General features: G+C 39.0%; 1 protein-coding gene and 1 long non-coding RNA gene across 2 annotated transcripts in view; one reads left to right on the forward strand and one right to left on the reverse strand.

Moving 5' to 3' along the window:
* The first annotated feature begins 7,902 nt into the window (after positions 1 to 7,902).
* The window catches only part of LOC127556218 (uncharacterized), a 30,737-nt gene continuing 11,750 nt past the window's right edge, over positions 7,903 to 26,889 (forward strand). Inside the window, exon 1 of the long non-coding RNA XR_007952379.1 lies at positions 7,903 to 8,693. This is a non-coding gene — a long non-coding RNA (uncharacterized LOC127556218). The remainder of the gene's footprint in view (positions 8,694 to 26,889) is intronic.
* Positions 9,276 to 25,951, reverse strand: LOC127556217 (cytochrome P450 2A13-like). The gene is made up of 9 exons (XM_051989236.1): positions 25,714 to 25,951; positions 23,817 to 23,979; positions 18,898 to 19,047; positions 16,271 to 16,431; positions 15,819 to 15,995; positions 14,657 to 14,798; positions 14,228 to 14,415; positions 11,384 to 11,525; positions 9,276 to 9,560 (listed from the first exon to the last, which is right to left on the reverse strand). The coding sequence occupies exons 1-9, from the start codon at positions 25,891 to 25,893 to the stop codon at positions 9,376 to 9,378; spliced, it is 1,488 nt and encodes a 495-aa protein (XP_051845196.1). The 5' UTR covers positions 25,894 to 25,951; the 3' UTR covers positions 9,276 to 9,375.

Consider the following 26,889-nt stretch of genomic DNA (forward strand, 5'->3'; position numbering starts at 1 on the left):
CATGCAAGTGCTTTCCAATCATTGGAGCACAAAATTTCCCATGACATTGTTTCAAGCTGTAATATAACAAAAGGTGTGATGCGCCCATATTTATGAACTGAGTCCTTAAGCTGGGTTAGAACTTTAAAAGGAAGTGGTTCATGTCTGCATCTTCTCTGCCCTTGATTAAAAGGACCATCTTTCTCTATAACAGAATATAATCCTTCCCACCCTTCTGTGTCTTCTCCTTGATATCTAGTTTGTTGCAAAACTTTTTGAAGTGAAGATAAAAAATATAACTGATTACCTTTTGCTTTTCATCTGCTAAGTGTTGCTGCAGTCTTTGTTTTATATTTCTGATCTTGATTTTCCTCAATCTTATTTCATTTTTTACATTAGGAGAGACTTTGAAAGGCTGTAGGTCAGGATAGACACAAAAATAAGACGGGACCGAAGGTGGTGGAGTTGGGGGAGGCCATTCAATATCACTCTCCTCAGGTTCAGTGGAGGGACATCTACTGCTAAGAGATGGACCTATCCGTGTTCCAATTGTAAATTTCCTGACCTCCTTTTCTGGTTCTGACTTCAGACTTTGTTTAATGAGATTATATATAGTAAAATGACTTTTTTGTATTTCTCCTGGGCATTGCTTATCATAAGCAGTGAGCTGTTCACCAAAAACAATCCATCTATCACAATTACAACAGCCCTCCTCAAGTAACCATGGGAAAACTTTATAAGCAATGTCCAGGAATTTCCTAATGTCTCCTAATTGAACTATGCACCCCTGCTCTTTTATACATTTATATATAGTCCTGACATATGCTTCCCTATCTGAAGGGAGTAGGGTGCCTATTTTCTGCCTCATTAGTTACTAACCATCTCTGCTGCACTCTACCTGGTCTAGAAACAGCACTGCTCAGTGGGCTCTCCCTCTGAATTCTTTGTAGAAGTTGTCTTGACCCCATAGCAGTGCTTGACCACAAAATGGTCACTCTGGCACCGTTTCAGGTTCCTGTCCCTGTTTCCCAGGCTTCAGTTGTTGCAACAATCTTAAGAGCTCAAAGCATATGAGCCCTTTGATCTCACAGGTGAGATGAATGGGGCAGGAGACTCCTAGGATATGAAAAGAGCTCCAGTTTATTGTACAGCCTTGTTGATAAACATTTTTGCAAATATGATTGGCATGTGAAGAGTAGACAATTCCCAATCACCATTCAGAGAAGCAGCTTGTGGATTTTGCATATGCATGCTATCTGCCAATGGAAGGAGAGCCAGTCCAGCAATTCAGCAGCTCGCTCATAGGCAAGAGGCCCTGTTTAGGCATCCCTGCTTACTTAGCCACTAGCTGTGACCCTTCAGCTCACACCCCTTCCCATGATCACAAATCAGTGCTCCTTGCTCAACGAGGGCATTTCTGCAATGTGACAGAAAACTTAATGTGCACCAAAGGTCAAGGTGGTCTCAGTACTCTCTCTTGGCAGAATCCCATACTTAGCAAGAGAGATTCCAAAGAAACATGTGAGAAAGGACAGATAGCAGATTGACTACCAAACTGAAGGCCTACAAAGCCATTGTACTTACTTCATTTTTGTCCCTAGAATCTCTAAATCCACATATCCTGAGACAGGATGTGTGGTCTCTTTAAGGACCAGATCCCTTAAGAAAATACCTTTTTTGAGATTCTTCATTTCCCTTTATTGAATATTTCTATTTACCTATAGGAGCATCCATTAATGTTATGCCTGTTACCATTCAAATGAGATTTTCTTTCTTCTTCCCTCCTTTCCATTTATCCCTTTGCCTCCTCACCTATTCCCTTGTAGGCTTTCTTCTTCCTAATTGGTTACAAAAATTATTTTCTCTTTGATTTTGTTGAATACATGACATCATACTCATCATTTTTTCCTTCTCCTTTTAATATATCTGTCCTATTATCCTATTTTGTAATCTAGTCCCCCAAAACATTTATTCACCTGTGTGGGGAGTGTTGTGAAGTTTATTATCTTTCAGGCTTGTTTTCCTAATTTTATTCCTTTTTGGTAATATTTTTTCCAATTACATATACATTTTAAAATATTTTAAAAATAAAATAAAATAAAAAAGTAAGACAGTAAGCATACAAGTAAGACAAGTAGATTAATATGATATTGATATAATTTATATTTGGCAATCATGTAAAACATATTTCCATATTCATCATATTGAGAAAGAAAAAACATAACAAAAGGGAAAAACTATGAAAACATAAAGAAAGTGAAAATAGTATGCTTAGAAACACATTCAGACTCTTTCATTTCTTTTTTTGGATGTGGAGAACATTTTTCACCATGAATCTTTTGGAAGTATCTTGGATCAGTGTTGCTATGAAAAGCTAACTCAGTCATAAGTGATCGTCTTACTATGTACAATGTTCTGATTCCATTAATTTCACTTGGCATTAGTCCATGTAAAATAAATCTTTCCAGGTCTTTCTGTTCATTATTTTTTATAGTACAATCATATTTCTTTACAATCATATACTACAACTTGTTCAACTACTTCCCAATTGATGGGCATCCCCACAGTTTCCAATTCTTTGCTACCACAAAAAGAACTGGTATAAATATTTTTGTACATAGAGGTCCTTTCCCCTTTTTATGACCTTTTTGTGATACAGACCTAGTGATATTGCTGGAGCAAAAAATAGATGCAGTTTGATTGTTTCTTGAGCTTTGTTACAAAATGTTCTCCAAAATAATTGGATCAATTCACAACTCCACTAACAATGCATTAGTGTATCAGTTTTCCACATCATCTTCAGTATTTATCACTTTTCCTTTTTGGAATATTAGCCAACTTTATAGGTGTGAGATGGTACTCCAAAGTTGTTTTAATTTGCGTTTTTCTCATGTGAATTAGATAACTGATTTTTTCGTCTGAAAACTGCCTATTCATATACCTTTTATCATTTATCAATTGAAGAATGACATATTCTTTCAAATTTGACTTTGTTCTCTATAAATTGGTAAAACGAGACTGTTATTAAAGACACTTGCTATAAAAAAGCAGCTTTCTGCTTTTCTCCTAATCTTTATTGCATTGGTTTTGTTTGTGCAATTTTTAAAAATTTAATGTAATCAAAGTTATCTATTTTACATTTTGCAATAATATCTATTGTTTGGTCATGAGTTCTTCCCTTCTCCATAGATCTTAAAGATAAACTATTCTTTGCTCACCTAATTTGCTCATGGCATAACATTTTATATCTAAATCATATACCCATTTTGACCTTATTTGATATGCAGCTGGTCTATGTTGGTCTATACCTAGTTTCTGTCTTACTGTTTTCTAATTTTCCCATAAGTTTTTGTCAAATGGCAAATTTGTATACCAGAAGCTATGTTCTTTGTCTTTATCAAACAGGAGATTACTATAGTCATTTGCTAATATGTGTTAGGTATATAATCCAACATTTTGTTTCTTAGACAGTATCAAATAGTTTTGATGATTGCAGCTTTATAATTTAATTTTAGATCTGGTAAGAGTAAGTCATTTTCCTTTGCATGTTTTTCATTGATTTCCTTGATATTCTTGAACTTTTATTCTCCCAGATGAATTTTGCTATTAATTTGTCTAGCTCTATAAAATTATTTTTTATAGTTTGATTGTTATAACACTGAATAAATAAATTAATTTAGATAGAATTGTCATTTTATTATGTTCTGACTTGGCTACCTATGAACAAGTGATATTTTCCCAAATGTTAGATTTTACTTTATTTGTGTGAAAAATGCTTGATACTTGTGTTCATGTAGTTCCTGGATTTATCTTGGCAGGTAGACTCCCAAGTATTTTATATTTTCCACAATTATTTTAAATGGAATTTCTCTTTCTATCTCCTTCTGATAGAGTTTGTTGATAATATATAGAAATGTTGATGATTTGTGTGGGTTTATGTGATGACCGCATATTTTAAAATCAGCTGGAGCCAGGAATTCAGGTTAAGGGAAAATCTTCAATCTTTATTCTTTTTGAGGTGAAGGGGGATTAGCAATGTGTGCAGCAGACACAAGAAGCCAGCAACAGTCTCTCTCCGCTTCTTTCTCTGCCCCTCTGCCTCCACCCACCAAAATCGTCATTTCCTATACAACACATCAGGACTTGCACAAAGAGTGGGTGGGGGCCATTCTTTCTCCAAGCATATATATTAATAGAGTATGGTCCAATTACTATTTAGCCTCACAAAAAAAAAAAAACTATTTAGCCTCACGTGTTTGGGACCTCAGTGCATCAACTCGAGCTTCAGCCCATTACAGATTTATTTTATTTCCTGCAATTTTGCTAAAGCTGTTAAATACTTTAAATAGTTTTTTAGTTGTTCTCTAGGATTCTCTAAGTATCCTATCACATCATTTGCAGAATGATTGCTTTGTTTTCTTCTTGCCTTTTATGACCTCTTAAATTTCTTTTTTCTTCTCTTATTATGAAAGCTGTTTCAAGTGTAATATTGAAAATATTACACATCCTTGATTCACCTATGATCTTATTGGGGAGGTCTCTAGTTTTCCCCATTCCAGATAATGCTTATTAATGGTTTTAGATAGATAATATTTACATTATAAAGAAATTTATTCTTTTTATCCTTGGGGTTTCTAATTCTTCTAATAAGAATGGGTGCTGTATTTTGTCAAAAGCTTTTTGGGCTTGAGATAATCATATGATTTCTGTTGGTTTTGTTATTAATAAACTCAGTTATTCTGAAAGTTTTCTTAATATTGAACCAGTCTTAGATTCCTGATAGTTTTCTTAATATTAAACCAATCTTATATTCCTGGCATAAATCCCACTTTATTATGTTGTGTGATCCTGGTGACATATTTTTCTTATCTATTTGCTAATATTTTATTCAAATTTTCTTGCATCAATATTTACTAGGGAAATCGATCTATAGTTTTCCTTCTCTGTTTTGGTTTTTCCTGGGTTAGGTTTCAGCACCATATTTGTGTCATGAAAATAATTTGGTAGGACTCCTCTGTTTATTTCTCCAAATAGTTTATATAGTGGAATTAATTGTTCTTCCAATATTTGGTAGAATTCATTTAAAGATCCATCTGGCCCTGGAGATTTTTTCTTAGGGAATTCATTGATGGCTTGGTCAATTTATTTTTTAATGGAATTATTTAAGTATTTATTTCCTCTTCTGTTAATCTGGGTAATTTATATTTTTAAAATATTCATCTATTTTACTTAGATTGTCAGACTTATTGGGATACAACTAGGGAAAGAGCTCCTAATTTTCATTTTAATTTCTGCTTCATTGTTGGTATTTTTTAGCATGATGTTTTCAACCATTTTGTCAAATACCCTCAATGAGAAATCAAGGTCAGCTACCACATTAATGGCAAATTCTTCCACTTGAAAAGACTACAAGCCAAAACTAACATGGAAGGAGCATGATTTTTTTGTTTGTTTGTTTGTGGATGATTGTACACTCAATAGAACTTCTGAAGCTGAAATGCAACAACGTATGAATCAATTCTCTATTAATTATGCTAATTTTGGCCTAACAACACCATAACATCTATGAGACATATACCTAGCAAAGGGGTCTCTGGATGAGAGAGTATGGATGTTTTACTCACTTTTTAAAAAACATAATTATGAATTGCTTTCTAGAATTAAACCGTTGCTTATTAGCAAACTAGAGGTCTCAGAATGAGCAAAGAATCAGACCCAAGGTCAAAGTCATATGGTGAATGAATGTTAAGGCAGAAACTCATCTTAGGCCTAGTGACTTCTAACATAATAAAGATTTTACTCTCATACCAGGAATTGTTTCCCAGGAAGGAGACCAATGATCCATTGATGGAAGAGTCACAGCCCAATATGAGGAGAACAAATTAACAAATGATTTTGACCTCAGCTATTATTGTAACTCAGTCAGCAAAAACTGAATGGGAACAGATTTACCTCTCTGACAAGCTCAAGTTTATTATTTTTTTTTTCTGTAATCAGTCAGGCCTATAAATATCCTTGCAGTGCAAGTAAGACTTAATAGACTGCTGGGAGGAGTTCTGCTTTAGTGATATCAATTTAATTTTTCTTTCAGGGGAAGTTCAAATCACAAGGTAGTGCCAGGGGGACTCAATAAAGTTCAGTGTAAGGAGTAGGACTCATTGAACTTGGTGAAAAATTGTCTTGATAATTTGCTTCTTTTCTCTTTTTTGTACATGGTATGGAGTGAAATAAATGTTGTTCCTTACCAGCTATGTATTTTTACCTTGAATGCTTGTGAAATCATTGGAAATGCCTTTCCTCATAATCATGAGCTCTTTAAAAGTTATATTTTGATTGAAACTATTACCACTCATATGAAAGAGTGTTCCAAATCACTATTGATCAGAGAAATGCAAATTAAGACAACTCTGAGGTACCACTACACACCTGTCAGATTGGCTAAGATGACAGGAAAAAATAATGATGAATGTTGGAGGGGAGGAGGGAAAACTGGGACACTGATGCATTGTTGGTGGAGTTGTGAACGAATCCAACCATTCTGGAGAGCAATCTGGGATTATGCCCAAAAAGTTATCACACTGTGCATACCCTTTGATCCAGCAGTGTTACTTCTGGACTTATATCCCAAGGAGATACTAAAGAAGGGAAAGGGACCTGTATGCGCCAAAATGTTTGTGGCAGCCGTGTTTGTAGTGGCTAGAAACTGGACATTGAATGGATGCCCATCCATTGGAGAATGGCTGGGTAAATTGTGGTATATGAATGTTATGGAATATTATTGTTCTGTAAGAAATGACCAGCAGGATGAATACAGAGAGGCTTGGAGAGACTTACATGAACTGATGCTGAGTGAAATGAGCAGAACCAGGAGATCATTATACACTTCAACAGCGATATTGTAAATGAGCTGACTCATTTAAAACTTGATATTTTTCAGAACAGTTATGTTAACCCTATGCTGCTCTTAAGGAACTATTTAAAAAATAAAATTGCAGGATTGAATATTTATCCCTATTAAATTTTGTCATAGATTCATGCTGTCGTTTCAATGAGTCAGTGTTTTTTGGATCCCAACTCTGTTATCCAATTGGTCAGCTCTCCATCCAGGATTTGTGTCCTTTGCAAATCTGAGGAGATATTCACCTTCATCCAAGTCATTGATGGTGTATTCTGATGGAAGTGGATTTCTTTGACAAAGAGACCTAACTCAATTTCAATTGATAAATGATGGACAGAAGCAGCTACACCCAAAGAAAGAACACTGGGAAATGAATGTGAACTATTTGCATTTTTGTTTTTCTTCCCAGGTTATTTATACCTTCTGAATCCAATTCTCTCTGTGCAAAAAGAGAACTGTTTGATTCTACAAACATATATTGTATCTAGTTTATACTGCAACATATTTAACATATATAGGACTGCTTGCCATCTAGGGGAGGGGGTAGAGGGAGGGAGGGGAAAATCGGAACAGAAGTGAGTGCAAGGGATAATGTTGTTAAAAAATTACCTTGACATGGATTCTGTCAATAAAAAGTTATAAAATAAAAAAAATAAAAAAAGAAGAAGTTATATTCTGATGTTTCTAAAAGAAAGTCTAGTTGTAAGCAAAATGAGTTACAGAAAACTTTTTTGGAATATTCCCATACTTAGGACATATAAGTCCAGACCATGTAATTTGGAGCCAAAGATTATGCTGTCACACTTTACTGCCAAGAAATAAACACAATGCTCCAAGAGTAGTCTGACTATAGAGCACAGTACAAACTATCTCTTCCTTAGTTCTGGAAACAGTGTTTTTGCTAATGTTGCCTAAGCCCTACTTAGTTCTTTTGGGGCTCCCACAACACCCTGCTGACTCATTTAAAACTTGATATTTTTCAGAACAGTTATGTTAACCCTATTCTGCTCTTAAGGAACTATTTAAAAAATAAAATTGCAGGATTGAATATTTATCCCTATTAAATTTTGTCATAGATTCATGCTATCGTTTCAATGAGTCAGTGTTTTTTGGATCCCAACTCTGTTATCCAATTGGTCAACTCTCCATCCAGGATTTGTGTCCTTTGCAAATCTGAGGAGATATTCACCTTCATCCAAGTCATTGATAAACATGTTGAACAGTACAGTGAAAAGAATAGAACCCCATGCACTTCAATGGGTAGTTCCCTCCTAGTTGACTTGCATTTTTAATATTCATTGGATCATGAGATTGTAGATTTAGAGCTAGAAAGGACCTCTGAGGTCATTGAATACAACCTTCTCCTTTTTCAGATGAGGAGCCTGAAGACCAGAGAGAAGTGGTCTTCTGAGTAAGACTCAGTAAGTCTGACTTACCCAGTCAGAAAATGAGCAAGTGGTGAAGGGAGCTTTCCAACTCCAGTCTTCCAGATGTCAAGTCCTGCACTTAATGTATTGCACCACATTGGTCTAATCCAGATCTGAGACTACCTGATTGCTCTTTCATTTAGTCCACATCTTTCTTTCCTCATATGTTCCCCTACCTATAATCATCTTCTCATTTCTCTTACTGCTATATCCAGTCTGACTGCTCCCTTTGTTGTTCATTTGTTTCAGTTGTGTTTGACTCTTGACGAACCTATTTGGGATTTTCTTGGCAAAGATACTGAAGTAGTTTGCCGTTTCCTTCTTCAGCTCATTTTAGATGAGGCAACTGAGGTAAAACAGGGTGAAATGACTTATTCAGAATCACATAGGTAGCAAATTCAAATTTGAACAGGGGAAAATGAGATTTCAAGTGTGGTACTCTGTCCACTCTGCCACCTTGCTGCCCCCTGGACCTTAAATCCCCTCAGTTTTCCTATCTGTATATACAAGGGATTGGCCATTTTTTGACTGATTAGATGACTATTAATAAACACTTATTTACTAACTTCTTCCCAAAGGAATCTGTTTTGTAATAGGAGAGCTGGGGAGAGATACACAGATACAGGAGAAGAGATAGAGAGACATAGTCATAGAGAGTGACAGAAAAAGCAAAAAATTACGGACAGTGAGACTCAGAGAAAAGAGCCAAGGAGACAGACACGAAAGAGTGACAGAGGCAGACAGAAAGAGCCAGAGAGATAGAGACTAAGGTAGAACTGGCACAAGTAGGTGGTCTGATGCAAAGCAAAAAAAAAAAAAATCTCTTTTGTAAGCTAAGAGATGTCTAGTCTCAGCTTTTCACTTAAGTCTCTGAATTTGAGTAGTATTTTTTAGTTCTGTAACAAGATCATATTCAATGATCTCTGAGTTGTGTCCCAGCTTCCAGAAACCAACAGAGTAGCAAAGAGAGCTTCCTGGGAGGCTCAGATTTTATTAATATACCCCCTGGTCCCCCCATCCAGGAGTCCCTCAGGCTCCTTCTGCTTCTGCTGTGGCTGCTTGGGCTCAGCCTCAATCCCGAGGTAGGAAGGAGATGGTGTAGGTGCGGGGGATGGTGACAAAGCCCACCACCTTGGGAGAGATGTCGATGGCTTCGTTTGGAACTGGAGACTGGAAGTGAAAGTTCTGCAGGATGGTGGTAAGGAAGAGGAAGAGCTCCATTTTGGCCAAGCCTTCTCCAAAACAATAGCGTTTGCCTGAGGAATGAGAATCAGAGGTAGGAAAGACCCTCAGGACAAGGGCTGTCACAGTTGGGTCCAACTAGCAAACAATGTCAATCCTGGAACCTCTCAAGACAAACTAAGAGAAACAAGGAGGAAGCTAGGATGAAACCCTTCCTTAGAAGAGAGAATGTCAGAGCTGGGAGAAAACTAAAAGTCTCAGTGGGGATTTGGCTGGTAGTAAATTAGATACTGATTGTGTGATTTTGGATAAGTAACTTTCCCTCTCTCTGCCTGAAAAAACGAGAGGTTTGGACTCTATGGCCCCCTAAGATCACTTCCAGCTTTTAGCCTATAATCTTTTAGGGAAAAAAAAGTGCCAGACCAGGAAGGGACCTTAAAACACAGAAAAATCATAACTAAGAGGGTTCTTGGAATAGAGAATATCAGCACTGGGAGAGAACTTGGAAAAAGAGAAGAAATGCAGAACACATTTAGGTCTTGTGCCAAAAAACTTCCTTTATGGGGCACTCATATGTAGCAAATACAGATTCTGGAAACTTCCTGCTTTATCTTCTTGCTAATTAATTGCTCTTTTTTTGTTGTTATTTGTCTTTTAAAGCAGATAAAGAACTACAAGTACTTTTAATATCTACTAAATTTTGATGTTCTAGGTCACTACCCCATTGAGACTCCCTGAGTATGGGTGTCTAGAACATAGGACATCCGAGGTAGAAGGGATACTGCAACATGGAATTGCTTCTTATGCTCAACCTTCCTACATTTCCTTCTCAAAAGAGTCCTTTACCTCCTTTGAAGAGAAAATGAAAGCCATCCTCAAAAGCTATCTATATTATCTTCTCTTTTCTCTGTCTTTTCTCCATTGCCTGCCAAATAGATGGTCTCCTCCTTCCTATTTCCATGATTCCGTCCCTCCCAATCTCACAGAATTCCCCATCTGGATTTCTACATTCTACACAAACTAGCCTACTTGTTGTTGCCTAAATTGATCATTCAACTTTCTTCTAAGAAGCTCTTTGCCTGGAATGCCCTTCCTCCTCATCCCTGCTTTTAGGCTCCGTAATGTTTTTTCAAAGTAAGCTCTAGTGCCATCTCCTACAACAAGCCTTTCCTGATTCTCATAGTGGCCGGTATTTTCCATTTGCATGTTATCTTGGAAATATTTATCTATAAAAACTTTGTCCTCTCCAATAGAAGGTAAGCTCGTGAGGACAGAGACTGTTCATCCTTGTCTATAGCCCCCATCTTATAAGTTCTGATGGGACTGAATGTTAGGATAGAGAAAGACCTAAAATATCATGAGTCTTACCTTCTCACTTTACAAAAGAGGGAACTAAGGTCCAGAGAGAGGAAAAGACATCACCAAAATTAGAGTCTCATATCATCCTAAAATGATAGTTGCTGAGCTGGAAGAGACCTCAGAGAACCTTGAGTCCCAAGATTGAATTTCAGAGATGATGAAGCTGGGGGTTGGGGGGGATGAAGTGATTTGTGCCAGGTTACCCAGGTATTTAGAGATGGGACTTGCCAAGGTCTCTCACTCCAAAGTCAGGACTCTTTTTAGTTTATGGGCTTCTTCCTCAAAGAAGGAGGGTTACTGGTGAAGTTTGAGGGGTTACATGTTCTGGAACCTTTAGTCCCACAACCACAGTCTCTCTGGAACTATCCCACCCACCCATCTACTCAATCTTACGAAGCTTGGTCAAGTGTCTCAATTCAATAGGATGATTGAAAGTAGACTGAAGGAAAGGAAGAGTTCACCAAGCCAAGTCACACTGGTTGGAACTAGGAATAAGGAGGGGATCCTAGGGAGGATGAGAAAAGGATTTCCTGCTCACCAATGGAGAAGGGGATAAAGGCATCACTCTTCTTGAACTGGCCCTTTTCATCCAGAAAGTGTTGAGGGTTGAAGGCTTCGGGGCAGGAAAAGAAATTGCGATCTTTTAATACCGAGCCCAGCATGGGAAAAACTTCTGTACCCTAGAATTAGAGGTGAGAGAGGAGAACAAAGAAATGAGAGATGAAGGAGGGCAGAAGGAGGAAGACAGAGAGAAAGAGAAAGATAGAGGAAGAAAAGTTCTTAGAGCATTTGGAGTGTGTGTGTGTGTGTGTGTGCGGGGAGGAGATATGATGAAGCAAGTCTCAATCTATTCCTAACACAGGTAAATTCATGCCTAAATAACAAAGTATAAATTGATATAGCATAAATCTATCAACTAAAAGCAATGTAATTATAGATACATAATGGGTTAATTCATTGCAACCTATATAATTCTTGCTCAAAAAATTACATTTAATTCTATCCTATTTATCTTACAGATAATCAGTGATACTCCTAAACAACCAACTGAGCAAACACTGATCAAATTGAGTAGAAATATCAACATTATTCTCAGAAGTATAGGAAGACAAATAAAATCAGACTTAAATAATTGGAAAAATATTAAGTGCTCTTGGATAGGTGGAGCGAATATAATAAAGATGACAATACTCCCTAAACTAATCTATATATTTAGTGCTATACCAATCAGACTTCCAAGAAAATATTTTAATGATCTAGAAAAAATAACAACAAAATTCATATGGAACAACAAAAAGTCAAGAATCTCAAGGGAATTAATGAAAAAAAAATCAAATGAAGGTGGCCTAGTTGTACCTGATCTAAAATTATATTATAAAGCAGCAGTCACCAAAACCATTTGGTTTTGGCTAAGAAATAGATTAGTTGATCAGTGGAATGGTTAGGTTCACAAGACAGAATAGTCAACTATAGCAATCTAGTGTTTGACAAACCCAAAGATCCTAACTTTTGGGATAAGAATTCATTATTTGATAAAAATTGCTGGGATAACTGGAAATTAGTATGGCAGAAATTAGGTATGGACCCACACTTAACACCATATACCAAGATAAGATCAAAATGAGTCCATGATTTAGGCATAAGAAAACAAACTTATAAATAAATTAGAGGAACATAGGATAGTTTATCTCTCAGACTTGTGGAGGAGAAAGAAATTTGTGACAAAAGATGAACTAGAGACCATTACTGATCACAAAATAGAAAATTTTGATTATATCAAATTTAAAAAGCCTTTGTACAAACAAAACTAATGCAAACAAGATTAGAAGGGAAGCAACAGACTGGGAAAACATCTTCACAGTTAAAGGTTCTGATGAAGGCCTCATTTCCAAAATATAGAGAGAATTGACTCTAATTTATAAGAAATCAAGTCATTCTCCAATTGATAAACGGTCAAAAGATATGAACAGACAATTTTCAGATGATGAAATTGAAACTATTACCACTCATATGAAAGAGTGTTCCAAATCATTATTGATCAGAGAAATGCAAATTAAGACAACTCTGAGATACCACTACACACCTGTCAGATTGGCTAAGATGACAAGAAATAATAATGATGAATGTTGGAGGGAGGCGGGAAAACTGGGACACTGATGCATTGTTGGTGGAGTTGTGAATGAATCCAACCATTCTGGAGAACAATCTGGAATTATGCCCAAAAAGTTATCAAACTGTGCATACCCTTTGATCCAGCAGTGTTACTTCTAGGCTTATATCCCAAAGAAATACTAAAGAAGGGAAAGGGACCTGTATGTGCCAAAATGTTTGTGGCAGCCCTGTTTGTAGTGACCAGAAACTGGAAATTGAATGGATGCCCATCCATTGGAGAATGGCTGGGTAAATTGTGGTATATAAATGTTATGGAATATTATTGTTCTGTAAGAAATGACCAGCAGGATGAATGCAGAAAGGCTTGGAGTGACTTATAGGAACTGATGCTGAGGGAAATGAGCAGAACCAGGAGATCATTATATACCTCAATGACGATATTGTATGAGGATGTATTCTGATGGAAGTGGATTTCTTTGACAAAGAGACCTAACTCAGTTTCAATTGATCAATGATGGACAGAAGCAGCTACACCCAAAGAAACAACACTGGGAAATGAATGTGAACTATTTGCATTTTTGTTTTTCTTCCCGGGTTATTTTTACTTTCTGAATCCAATTCTCCCTGTGCAACAAGAGAACTGTTCGGTTCTGCAAACATATATTGTATCTAGGATATACTGCAACATATCTAACATATATAGGACTGCTTGCCATCTAGGGGAGGGGGTGGAGGGAGGGAGGGGAAAATCAGAACAGAAGTGAGTGCAAGGGATAATGTTGTAAAAAAAATTACCCTGGCATGGATTCTGTCAATATAAAGTTATTATTAAATAAAATAAAATAAAATATTAAAAATATATATATATATTGTATCTAGGATATACTGCAACATATTTAACATATATAGAACTGCTTGCCATCTAGGGGAGGGGGTAGAGGGAGGGAGGGGAAAATCAGAACAGAAGCAAGTGCAAAGGATAATGTAAAAAAATTACCCTGGCATGGGTTCTATCAATAAAAAGTTCTTATAAAATAAAACAAAATTTTTAAAAAGAGAGAGAAGTATAGGAAGAATTGATAATAGGAAGAACACAGATTGAGGATGTTCCAGGGGACATAAGACAACATGTGGAGACACCTAATGAAGGAGAATGGGGGAACTCTCGAGTATCAGGAAGATAGAGATGTATTTGGACCTCTATCCAAAAATAGAGGAGTAAAAGGATGGCAATATGGAGCTGGGGGAGGTGAGAGTGAGAGATTCCTACCTTGGGAAGAAGGTAGCCCCGGAATTTGGTGTCCTTTATGACTCTCCGGGCCAGACCCATGGGGATCATATCTCCAAACCTTTGGATCTCATGGATGACAGCCTCTGTGTAGGGCATCTTGGCTTTGTCCTCCAACTTGGGCGAGCGGTTCCTCCCAATCACCCGATCAATTTCCTCATAGATTTTGGCTGTGATTGGTGGGGATGAGAAAACAGGATGCAGGGGCATCAGAGAGAGTCTGGGGAAGTGTCAGGGAGCAGATTGGGTGGAGAGGATGGATATGCCCTTCAGTGAGAGGAGGCTAGTTTGAAGAATGAAGGGAATAGATAGTGTGTGTGAGTGTGTGTGTGTGTGTGTGTGTGTGTGTGTGTGTGTGTGTGTGTAATATGTTATGGGCAGCTCCCAGGGGACTAGGGAAAGGGGAGTCACCTTCCACCTCTGGATGCTTCATTAGCAGAAGGAAGCCATAGCGAAGGGTTGTGCTAATAGTCTCCGTGCCAGCGAAAAACAGGTTTAGGGTGGTCATGGTCAGGTTCCTCATGAAGAATTCGGTGTTGGGATTTTTCTTTTCCTGGGAAGAGAAGGTAGACAGGCTCAGCTGGCCCTGCCCCACCTAGCTTCACCTCCAAGCTCTTCAGTCTTAAACGATCCCTTCAAGGTCTCCTCTTGTCCCCATGTCAGTTCAAATTACTTGAGTCCCAACAATGTGTAGGGGTGAAGGGGAGAAATCCATCAATGATACTTGATTAAACTGGAGTATCTTGATTCAAAGGGACCCAAAACCAATTCTATTCTCCTCAGAATTCCGGATGAAACTAAATTTAGTGCTGAGGAACACTTTGGGAATTGTCAAATCCAACACACTAATGAAGTTTTTGTTGGAGCCTGCTCATAATAGTGGTCAGGGAGTGTGTGAGATGAGATTGGAACCCAGTTAAGCCTAACTCCTGGATCTGCAGCTGCAGCCACTGTAGAATACCAAGAAGGCAGAGCTGGAGAGAGCTCAGCAGCCAAAGAAGCCCCACCTTGAGCTTCCTGGCAAGTGGTGGTCCATTCTCAGAGAGGAAAAAAAGATTTCCCAAGATCATATGCACAAAGTTAGACAAAGCTTCCAGCACAAGAATATAAGGTTCCTGATCACCCCCAGCCCCTGAACCAGCATGTGATTATCTAAAGGGGCAGGTAGAATGGAGAATGGAGAACTTTATGTTGTCCTTGTCTTGCCGAGCCTGTTTCTGCATCTGCTTCCACCTTTCTGTGTCCCTTATTTCTGTCTCACTTTCTCCTTTTGCCATTCTCTCTTGATCTCTCCTTGCCACATGGCCTCCACACTGGCAATGAGCACAAGTGCCAAAGTCTATCTGAATCCCCACTCTGGTGGCCGCCTGACCCTGGGTTGTCCGTGAGCCTGCCTCCTGCCACCTGCACAGTAACCTTTGAGCCTCGCCTCTGGAAATCTCAGAGTGGCCATCTAATTTCTTCTAGTGAAGTCTACTTTCCAATTTCTGGGGATTCCTTCAGAGATCCATAACACTCTCAGCCTGAACTGTCAGCCCATCTGCTCCCTTGTCATCGCCCACTGGGCCAGTACCTCCTGCATCTTGATCAGGAAGGAGTCAATGAAGTTCCGGGGGGAGTTAGGGTCCAGTGTGGCCTGGTTCTGCCGGACCTTCTCGGTGATGAAGTCCTCCAGTCCTTTCAAGTCCTTGAATGCTTGCTGCTGGGGTCCTGGCAGATGCTTCATCACTCCAGAGAACATTTCATATAGCTGGAGGATTGTACAAAATAAGACATGGAGTACAGGGCCTTGAGGAAGGTGATTTAGGAGACTGGGGAGTGATAATCATGAAAAATAAAAGTATAGAATAGGGAACAAGGGACATAATGGAGAATGGGTGGTCAAGATAGGGCACAGCATCAGTCTGGGAACAGGGCATCTGAATGAGGAATAGGGTTTAGGAGGTAGAAGACAGAAATGATAACTGAGGAATAGGGGATGAGAGAAGAGATACAGATGGGGGGAGAGAGGTTCTTGGGGGTCACCTGTCCCATGTATGTGGCTGCAAACTGGAAGCTCCCCAACATCATACGCAACAGGGCCAGGAACTGTTTGTCCTCATATTCAAAGCGATCACCAAAAACAATGGAGCTGATGACATTGGAGACTGTGCGGCTCAGGAAGAAGGTGGGGTCGATGGCTTCCCCTGTAGCCCAGCCAGGTTGACAGAGACAACATAAGGAAGCACAGAGGTAGAAAGATGAAAGAAAACAAAGGCAGAGACATCAAGGGGGTAAAGAGGAAACAGAGGGAAAAAACAGAGGCCCAAAGAGAGGTAGAGTCAAGAGAGACACATGGAGGTGGTTTTTGAGAGAGACAGAGATAAAGTGAAAAAGAGAAGTGGTGTATGTGTTTATGGAGAGGGGACCCACACAGAATGGAGATAGGGATATAAAAGGGTTAAGTAAAGATTGGGAGGAGAAAGAGACACAGAGAGAAAGACAGAGAGACAGAGAAACAGAGAGAGACAGAGGCAGAGAGACAGAGAGAGTCAGAAACACAGAGACACAGAAATGGAGATAGACACAGAAAGGCACACAGAGAGATAGAGACAGAGATACAAATCACGGGACGGGTAGGGAGGGATGGAGAGAGAGAAGAAGGGAGAGAGAGGGAAAGAAGGAAATAGAGACAGAGACTCAGTTTTTGACACTCACATCTTCCTCCAAAGGACATCATCATCCCCATCCTCAGATGCCATGGATTAGATGCTACAAACACAATTACCACCTCTCTTCTTCCTTTTCCTCCTTTTCTTTCTCTTTCTCCCTCCTTCCCCTTCTCTGTCTCTGTGTCTCTGTCCCTTTCTCTCTGTTTCTCTTGTCTCTGTGTGTCTCTGTGTCTGTTTTTATTTGTCTGTCCCTCTTTTTGGTCTCTCTGTCTCTCTGACTCTGTGTCTCTGTCTCTGTGTCTCTTTCTCTGTCTCTCTTTCTCTCTATCCTCTCTCATCAACCTCTACTTGGACTTAATGGTTGCCCGGAGACTTGGAATTAAATGAAAGTGTCCCCTGGAGAGGGGAACTGACTTGCTCAGGTAACAAGTGGTAGAGCTGGGATCCATGCCCAGCTCTTGACATCAGGCTTCCTCCCTTTACCTAGTATGTCTCCTGGAAGGGACCTTTGAGGCCATCTAGCCCAAAACCTTTTTAAGAGATAGGAAACCTTTGAGCACAGCTGCCTATTGTGATAGAGCACAGATCTGAAGTCTCTGTTCAATTATTTCTCTCAGGTCTGACTTTGTGATGCCTTTTGGAATTTTCTTGGCAGAGATACCCATTTGCCATTTCCTTCTCCCATTCATTTTCCAGATAATGAAATGGAGGCAAATAGGGTTAAGTAGCTTGCCCAGATTTGAACTCCTGAAGCTGAGCCTTCTGATATCACATCCAGTGCTGTATCCATTGCACCACCTAGCTATCAACTGAAGTCATGAAGGCCTGAGTCCAAATCTGACCTCAGACATTGACTTCTTATGTAACCATGGACAAGGTACTCCACCTCTGCCTCACTTTTCTCATCTTTAAAACAGGGGTAATAAAAGCACCTGTTTCCATAGGGTTCTTGTGAAAATCAAAGGAGAAAATATAAAGTATTTTAGAAGCCTTAATGTGATATATATATATAAGGTTTCCATTATCATTATTTGTAAAAATCCAACCTCTCTCTTTTTAGAGGGAAGAATAAACTCCAAACCAGGGGGAGAAAGGTACTTTTTTAAGGTCACAGAGTGAGTGAAGGGCAAAGTTAAAGCTCTAATTTGAGTCTTCTGGATCACAGAAAGGGTCAATCTCTGAATCCAAACACCAACAATTATACAATCATAGAGTTAGACAGGGATCTAGGAGCCACTATATGGTGGCCACCATATAGTCTAATATTCTCATTTTGTAGAAATGCCCAGAACAAGGAAGTCACTTATTCAAAATTATAAAAATTACAAATTGAGTAGCTTGAATATGGATATTCTGGACTTTCCACCATGCCAGGATATAGAGAATATAAAGGGGCTCATTGTTCTGAAAACCTACTCCCAAGAGAAATGGGTTAAATAGGTAATACTACTTATATATCATGAAGGGTATAGCACCCTCCACAATCTATAAAGAAATAAGAGGGTAGGGATGGGCGGACTGGGAAGCAAAGGGTGTGGGAAGAAGACAATGGAAGGAATCCATGGATGAGGGAGGTTAAGTAATAGCAAGACAAGTGTTAGATACCAGGTAGATGTAAGTCACAGGACACAAGGGCAGGTTCTTGAGAGTCAGACATGACAGCAGCCAATGTTGGGGGAAAACTATATTGTTGATGGAAGCCAAGTGGTGCAATGTATAGAGCACTGGACTTGGAATGAGGAAACTCAAATCCATGAATTGCAATCTGGCCTCACTCACTGGCTCTGTGAGCCCCTGAACAAGTCACTTAACTAAGATTGCCTCAGTTTCCTCATCTACAAAATGAGCCGGAGAAGGAAGTGGTAAACCTAGTATCTTTGCCAGGAAAATCTCCAATGTGGGATCTTGAGGAGTCAGACATGATTGAAACAACTGAACAACAACAGTGTAGTTGATGCTGACCTGGTCCAAAGCTCTGGAATATTCTTGGGACCCACTAACCTTTTGTGTCTCGCAAAACCTCAATGAGGAAGGCAGCCTCTTCTTGGATACGCTCCTCGATGCCCCTCTTGCCCATGCCAAAGTCCTTGAGGGTGGTGATGGAGAATCGCCGGAGCTGCCGGGCCCTCTCTCCATTGCTGAAGGCCACACCTGGTCATTGACAAGAAGAAGAGAAGGAACTGAGGGAAAACTTGGGTTTCTGCAGGATCAGAGGTCCTGGTATGAGATCAGAGCTGGATATCCAGAGACAAGGAGAGAGAGAGAAGATGGAGAAAGGTATAGACATGGAGAAGAACAAAGAGAGATAGCGAGACAGGGAAGTCAGAGGTGTGGAGGCAGAGAGATGTGGGGAGAGAGAAATGGAAAGAGAGGGGAGGTGAGGAGATAGAATGAAATGGAGAGATGGAGAGAAAGTAAGATAGAAAAAGGGGGGAAGCCACAATAAAAGACTGCAGGTCCTGGAAACATATCTACCAAAAATCAAAAGAACTAGGCCTGTGGCCAAAAGTATATCCAGCAACTTGGATAGGCCGAGCAAATATAATAAAGATGACAATACTCCCTAAACTAATCTATTTATTTAGTGCTATACCAATTAGACTTCCAAGAAAATATTTTAATGATCTAGAAAAAATAACAACAAAATTCATATGGAAGAACAAAAGATCAATAATCTCAAGGGAATTAATGAAAAAATAAATCAAATGAAGGTGGTCTAGCTGTACCTGATCTAAAACTATATTATAAAGCAGCAGTCACCAACATCATTTGATTTGGCTAAGAAATAGATTAGTTGATCAGTGGAATAGGTTAGGTTCACAAGACAGAATAGTCAACTATAGCAATCTAGTGTTTGACAAACCCAAAGATCCTAACTTTTGGGATAAGAATTCATTATTTGACAAAAACTGCTGGGATAACTGGAAATTAGTATGGCAGAAATTAGGCATGGACCCACACTTAACACCATATACCAAGATAAGATCAAAATGGGTCCATGATTTAGGCATAAGAAAACAAACTTATAAATAAATTAGAGGAACATAGGATAGTTTATCTCTCAGACTTGTGGAGGAGAAAGAAATTTGTGACCAAAGATGAACTAGAGACCATTACTGATCACAAATAGAAAATTTTGATTACATTAAATTAAAAAGCCTTTGTACAAACAAAACAAATGCAAACAAGATTAGAAGGGAAGCAACAGACTGGGAAAACATCTTCACAGTTAAAGGTTCTGAAAAAGGCCTCATTTCCAAAATATATAGAGAACTGACCCTAATTTATAAGAAATCAAGCCATTCTCCAATTGATAAATGGTCAAAGGATATGAACAGACAATTTTCAGATGATGAAATTGAAACTATTACCACTCACATGAAAGAGTGTTCCAAATCACTATTGATCAGAGAAATGCAAATTAAGACAACTTTGAGATACCACTGCACACCTGTCAGATTGGCTAAGATGACAGGAAAAAATAATGATGAATGTTGGAGGGAACGTGGGAAAACTGGGACATTGACACATTGTTGGTGGAATTGTGAATGAATCCAACCATTCTGGAGAACAATCTGGAATTATGTCCAAAAAGTTATCAAACTGTGCATACCCTTTGATCCAGCAGTGTTTCTACTGGGCTTATACCCCAAAGAGATACTAAAGAAGGGCACATACAGTGCCGAAATATTTGTGGCAACCCTGCTTGTAGTGGCTAGAAACTGGAAAATGAATGGATGCCCATCAATTGGAGAATGGCTGGGTAAATTAGGGCATATGAATGTTATGGAATATTAATGTTCTGTAAGAAATGACCAGCAGGATGAATACAGAGAGGCTTGGAGAAACTTACATGAACTGATGTTAAGTGAAATAAGCAGAACCAGGAGATCATTATATATTGCAACAATGATACTGTATGAGGATGTATTCTGATGGAAGTGGATTTCTTCGATAAAGAGAAGATCTAACTCAATTCCAACTGAACAATGATGGACAGAACCAGCTACATCCAAAGAAAGAACACTGGGAAATAAACTGTTTGCATTTTTATTTTTCTTCCCGGGTTATTTATACCTTCTGAATCCAATTCTCCCTGTGCAACAAGAGAACTGTTCGATTCTGCACACATATATTGTATCTAGGATATACTGTGACATATCTAACATGTATAGGACTGCTTGCCATCTGGGGGAGGGGGTGGAAGGAAGAATGGGAAAAATCAGAACAGAATGGAGTGCAAGGGATAATGCTGTAAAAAATTACACAGTGTATGTTCTGTCAATAAAAAGTTATAATTATTTTTAAAAAATAATATATATATTTATCCAGCAAAATTATATATAATATTGAATGAGAAAAAATGTGTTGGAAGCTGCAATCTCTAAGCTGATTTGCAAAGTCCAGCACTGAGAACAAATGTGCACAGCACTTATGCAGGAACAACATTTCCTTCTATGATTCTCATTAGTGGACTACTGTTTCCTTATATTATTTATAATTGGCTTGATTGGCTCTAAAATATTATCTAAAATATCTGGTGACAAAGGGAATTTGGGCAAGTTAACTAGAAATGATTCCACATGCATATTCTGTCCTAATAAAACAAATCTCTTGCTGAGACAAATGATAAAGGAGAGAACACCATGGAAAGAAAGCATTGCCATCGTGGGAGAGAATCCAAAGGCCCAAGAAATTATGGTGTTTACTAATTTAGACTCAGACATCAGTATATCTAGGAACCAAAAGATGGTTAAAATATAACTAGGAATTGCCCTAAATGCCTATGTATATGGTTTCAAGTCAGGAATCAAACAATCCATAGAATTGACAAAGAAGACATAAGTAAACTAACAAAATTCACTAACATTTAACCTTGCCAAACATTTACCTTTCATTATTGGCTTCGCATAATGTAATCAATAATAAACACTTAACCATGAAAAACTTACTCAAATATTAAATGTCAAATGGAGTAACATATAAAGGTCAATAAGTTAGATACATGTCTGAAGACTGTTGATCTAAAGAAAAGCATATGATCATGATAGAGTTTTAAAATAAAGCCTGAAGGAGCCTGAGAGAAGTGGGAGCATCACTTCCATTAGTTCCTCACTCAAACTACCCCACGACTCCCGTCTTCCTTTGACGCCGACCCTATTCCTCTTGCTCAACCCCCTGGACCCCCTGCAGAGGCTGGACTCCTGCAAAAATGGACATTCAACGAACTTGCAGATTTTCAGGACTTTCTATCATCCACATCCAAAGTTAATAGAAAATTTAATGAACCAATATCAAAGAGCAATTTCAAAGCATTCAACGCGGACAAATCATTAATGTTTTTTATATGGGAAATGAATACCATATGTTTAAGATTGACATCAACAACAGGGCAGCTCAAAAGAAATATTGAGATAGAGTGAAGGTAAAAACCATAATTATGTTATACAAATGAGGGGCAGAGGAAGAAGAGACACAGAGGCATTACAGGGGGAAGAAGGGCTCATTGTTCTGAAAACCTACTCCCAACAGAAATGGGTTAAATAGATAACACTACATATATATCATGAAGGGTGTAACACTCTCCATAATCCATAAAGAAATAAGGTGGTAGGGATGGGCAGACTGGGAAACAAAGGGTGTGGGAAACAGACAAGGGAGGGATCCATGGTAGGGGAGGTTAAGTGATAGCAAGACAAATTAGGAGCAGAATTAAAGCAAAGAGTCATCAGGGATAGGAAAGATATATGTGTAGGGATATGTGTGTGTGTAGGTATAATGTATATATCTATATTTATGTACACATAAATATGTCCTTTCTTTACTATAATCTATTTGGGGGTAGTGGGGGAGATGAGAGGTGGGAAAAAAGAATAAAGTAAAAATCATAAACAGCAGAGAATAAATAAGCAATTTACAAGGAAGTAAATAAAAAATGGACACTTATGAATATAATTTCTCCTACTAATACACAAACAGACACACACACATATATATGCACTTTCTTAATCTGATAATTTGTGGTTTATGTTTTGAATTCTCTCTGATGTTCTGTTAGGTACAAGATAATGTTCTCTTTTGTTTTGTTTCATGTTGTTTTGTAGTCCTTTTCTATTTTTCTTTTTTCTTAATCTTTTTTAAATAAAATTAATTTTTTAAAAAGAGTGGGAAAAGAGAGACAGAGAAGAGATAGAGACATAGACAGAGAAATGGAAAGACAGAAAGATGAGGAGATAGAGAAACAACAAGAAATTGAGAGGAGACAACAAGAGAGATACAGAAGGATTGGGCAAATAAAGAGGAAAAGATAGAGAGATAGAGAATACTGAGGTATGTAGAGACACAATGAAAGGAAGAGAAATGAGAAACAATGGGGAGATAGAAAGATAACTAAGGAGATGTGGAAGAACTGAGAAGATAGGGAGGGAAACAGAAAAACAGGCAAGTGAAGCAATCTGGAGAAGTGGCTAGACAAGGAGAGAAAGAGAAATGGAGAGATAGAGAAACAAAGACAGAGAGAAAAATGGAGAGTTGAGAGAGAGCAACGGGGAGCCGAGGGGAAATAGTGAAACAGAGGTAAAAGGGGGAGAAAAGTGAAAAAGGAGAAAGAAGTGTGGAGAGGAGACAGGAGACAGATGGGGGAAAAAAGGAAGAAAAAAAGGACAATAAAAGACAAAGGTATGGAAAAATAGTGAAAGACTATGAAAGATGAAGAAATAAAGTAATAGAGAGAGATGGAAAACAGGGAGAAAGATGGGGAGAGAGAAAGAGAAAGACAGAGAAGAACAGATATCTGAAAGATAGCCAGGGTCAAAGATGGCAGTTTAGGGAGGAACATTGGCAGGCAGCCTAGAGAATGTGACTTTGGCCTGGGGAGAAGGGTATGTATGTATGGGGGGATGTCCTCCCCAGCTACTCACCGAATCCCTTAAAGAGCCAGTCGAAGGTGGCCTGCTCCCCCCGACCAGAGAACTCCTCTGCTTGATCGACCAGTGCCTCCTTCACAGCCTCATACCCAATCAGGACCACAATGGTCCTATGTCCCAGATGCACTGTAAACACGGGTCCATATTTTTGCCCAAACTGGGAAGGTATGAAGAAATAGAATAACCAGTGTTTTGTTTCTGAGCCCCATGAGCTCCTAAAAGATAACGTTTTTTCCCCTAAAACATCTCCATCATCTCTCAGAAGCTTTCAAAAATATTCCTAAATGTTATATAGGCTTCAGTCATAAAGCACAAAGATTTCAGCACACAAAGAACAAGGACAGGAGAGGACTGTGAATCCTTGGTATAAACAGTTTATTTTAAAATATTTGGGTGCTGTATAAGATACAGAGAGATAGAGTATGTATCTACATATCCATTTTTTGAGAGGTAGCATTATGTACAAGATCCTAGTCTAGGAGTTGGTGAGACCAAAGGCCAAATCCTGCCTCAGACAATTACTAGGTTTTGGGTGACTTCATCCCTGCCTCAGTTTCCTCATCTGTAAAATTGAGCGATGTGGCTTGTCAGGTTCTTTCTAACTTTACATCTAGGAACCCAGCATCCTGAGTTAAAGAAGGTAATAACAAAATTGCTTTGTTTTCCCTTCTGTCCATCTTTTTTCTTTTGTGAAAAGTCAAGGCAACAAGCACTTATTAGACAACTAATGTGTTCCAGGCACTGTGCTAACACTGGAGATAGAAAGAAAGGCAAAGACAGTCTGTGCCCCTCAGCTACACTGAGCTTCCCTAAACAATTCTGCAGTCATCAGAAACTAATGAACCCATGTCCAGGGCAGAGAGAGCACATTTGATGCTGTACTTCTAGTGCCCATTTTCTGCCAAGAGATCTCCCTAGCTTCTCATCTCTCCATCTCCCACTTGCTTCATTGGGTCCCTCTCTCTGTTTCCCAGACTCATTCTCCAACTCTCCTGGCCTTTTCTCTGCCATTTTTCTGAATCCCTTTCTTACAACCCAGCCGTGCCCCAAAGTCTCTGCTTTTCTTTGGGTCTCTTTCCCATAAAGTCATAAAACTTAGACTTTAGAGGCCATGTTGCAAAGAAGGAAACTGAGGACTAGAGAGAGGAAAGAACTTTTCATTCAGTAGTGAGAAGCAGACTTTTTTTCTGTCTCCATTTCTCTGTCTTCCTCCATATCTCCTTCTCTCTGACCCTCCCAGAGTCTCCTTCAGCCACCCTGCAATTGCTTGTATACATGAAAGAGATACCTATGTCTTTCTGTATCTTTGTTGCTTGTGTTTGTCTCACTCTCAATCTCTGAATCTCTCTCTTTCTGTCTCTGCTCTGTCTCTGTCTTTCTTTCTCTCTGTGTCTGTCTCTATCTCTCTGCCTCTCTTTGCCTCTCTCTATCTGTCTCTGTCTCTGTCTCTGTCTCTCTTTCTGTGTGTGTGTGTGTGTGTGTGTGTGTGTGTCTGTCTCTCTCTCTCTCTCTCTCTCTGTTTCTCTTATGTGTTTTCATCTCTGACTCTGCTTTTTCTTTTCTGCTAGTTTGTCTATATCTCACTGCCCTTCTGACTGTCCTTTTTTCCTGTCTGCCTGTTTCTCTCTCTGCTTCTGTGTATCTTTCTTTGTGTTTCCAATGTACTCTCTGATTCTGTAACTGTTACTTTCCCTGTGGCTCTTCCTGTTACTGTTTCTTCATTGATTTATCTTTGGGTTTCACTGTTTCTTTGCTCCTCTGAGTATCTTTGTCTGTACGTCTATTTCTTTTTGCTCTTTGTGGCTCTCTCTGGGTCTCTCTCACTCTCTGTGTTTCTGTGCCTCAGTTTCTCCACATTCTCCCTCTTGTCCCCAGCCCCCAGTCTCAGTACCTTCATGAGAGAGTCATATATCTTTTCCGTGTTCAACTGCAGGTAGTTGCCAATGAAAGGGAGGGGAGTGGGTCCAGGAGGAAGGCTGCTGCGGACCTTTCTCTGTCTCCATACAGAAAGCACCACCAAGGTTGAGAGGCAAAATAACAGGGCCCCCACTAGCAGCCCGGAGGCCAGCATGGTGGAAATGGCAGAAGCCTCACTGCAGTGCTGTCTGGGGTTGGATAGGTGCTAAGCTAGGACTGGGGTCCAGATAGGCTTGTCCCTGCCTATTATACTTGGACCTGGGGTGGAGCTTATCCCCTGACACTGATCCAGTTCTTTTATGCAACATTCTCAGTCTGAACCCAAAGTGACAGCCAAGAATAGATCCCTTACTTTCTAGGACCTTGCAAATCCTTCTGTCCCTCTGAGCCATCCATTTCTTCTTTGTGTGAGGAGAGAACTGTATGATCAGAGGAGCCCTAAGAACTCCTTCAATGGAATATTCTCTGCACTTGTGGAGCATGGGATTCCGTACCTCTTGTTAGTCAAGTATTTCGTCAGACACAGTCTTCACAACAAACCAAGAATTGACCCACACGTGACATCAATAACTTTCTAACCCAATGCCCCCATATGTGAACTATTTATTGTCTGATCTAATTAAAGACTTTTAGAGGGGCAATTATTAGACCTTAATATTTTGTGTTCTTCTAACTTGGAAGAGTTATGACCTGGAAGGGGAGGGGAATGAGAGCCATTAAGACCTGGCTGAATCCACGTAAAAATAATTGCCAAACCCAATCAGTTTCCAACCTTTGCCTAACCCACCCCTCCCTGTAATTCCTTAAAAAACATAAAAATCCATTTACTTTTGTTTACCAGATCTGCTCCTGTTCTCTTTCCCCTCCAGGTCATAACTCTCTAAGGTCATAGCTTAACAGAACTCATGCTTGGAGAGAAACCTGGGGAATCAGAACAATCTTCTCTAAGTCTACTTTGATAATGGTGCGTGTGGGGAGAAATATACTGGAATGAACGCTAAGGGATTCCAAAAACCATGATTAGATTTTTGGTGTGAGTGTTTTTTTTTTTTTTTTACCTCAAAAATCACAAATCAAAGCTGAAATCATTTTGTTTATAATCTGGACTTAAGAAATTTTTAATAATGTAAATAAACTTAAAAGTATGTGT

This window comes from Antechinus flavipes, chromosome 3 (assembly GCF_016432865.1).
Source record: "Antechinus flavipes isolate AdamAnt ecotype Samford, QLD, Australia chromosome 3, AdamAnt_v2, whole genome shotgun sequence".
NCBI lineage: Eukaryota > Metazoa > Chordata > Mammalia > Dasyuromorphia > Dasyuridae > Antechinus > Antechinus flavipes.

Coding starts and splice junctions, on each gene's coding strand:
- LOC127556217 (XM_051989236.1), bottom strand. CDS start 25,893: ATGCTGGCCTCCGGGCTGCTAGTGGGGGCCCTGTTATTTTGCCTCTCA. Junction 16,432..18,897: donor GGTTTTGCGAGACACAAAAG/GTTAGTGGGTCC, acceptor GCTGGGCTACAG/GGGAAGCCATCGACCCCACC. Junction 9,561..11,383: donor CTTTATCCCCTTCTCCATTG/GTGAGCAGGAAA, acceptor CTCATTCCTCAG/GCAAACGCTATTGTTTTGGA.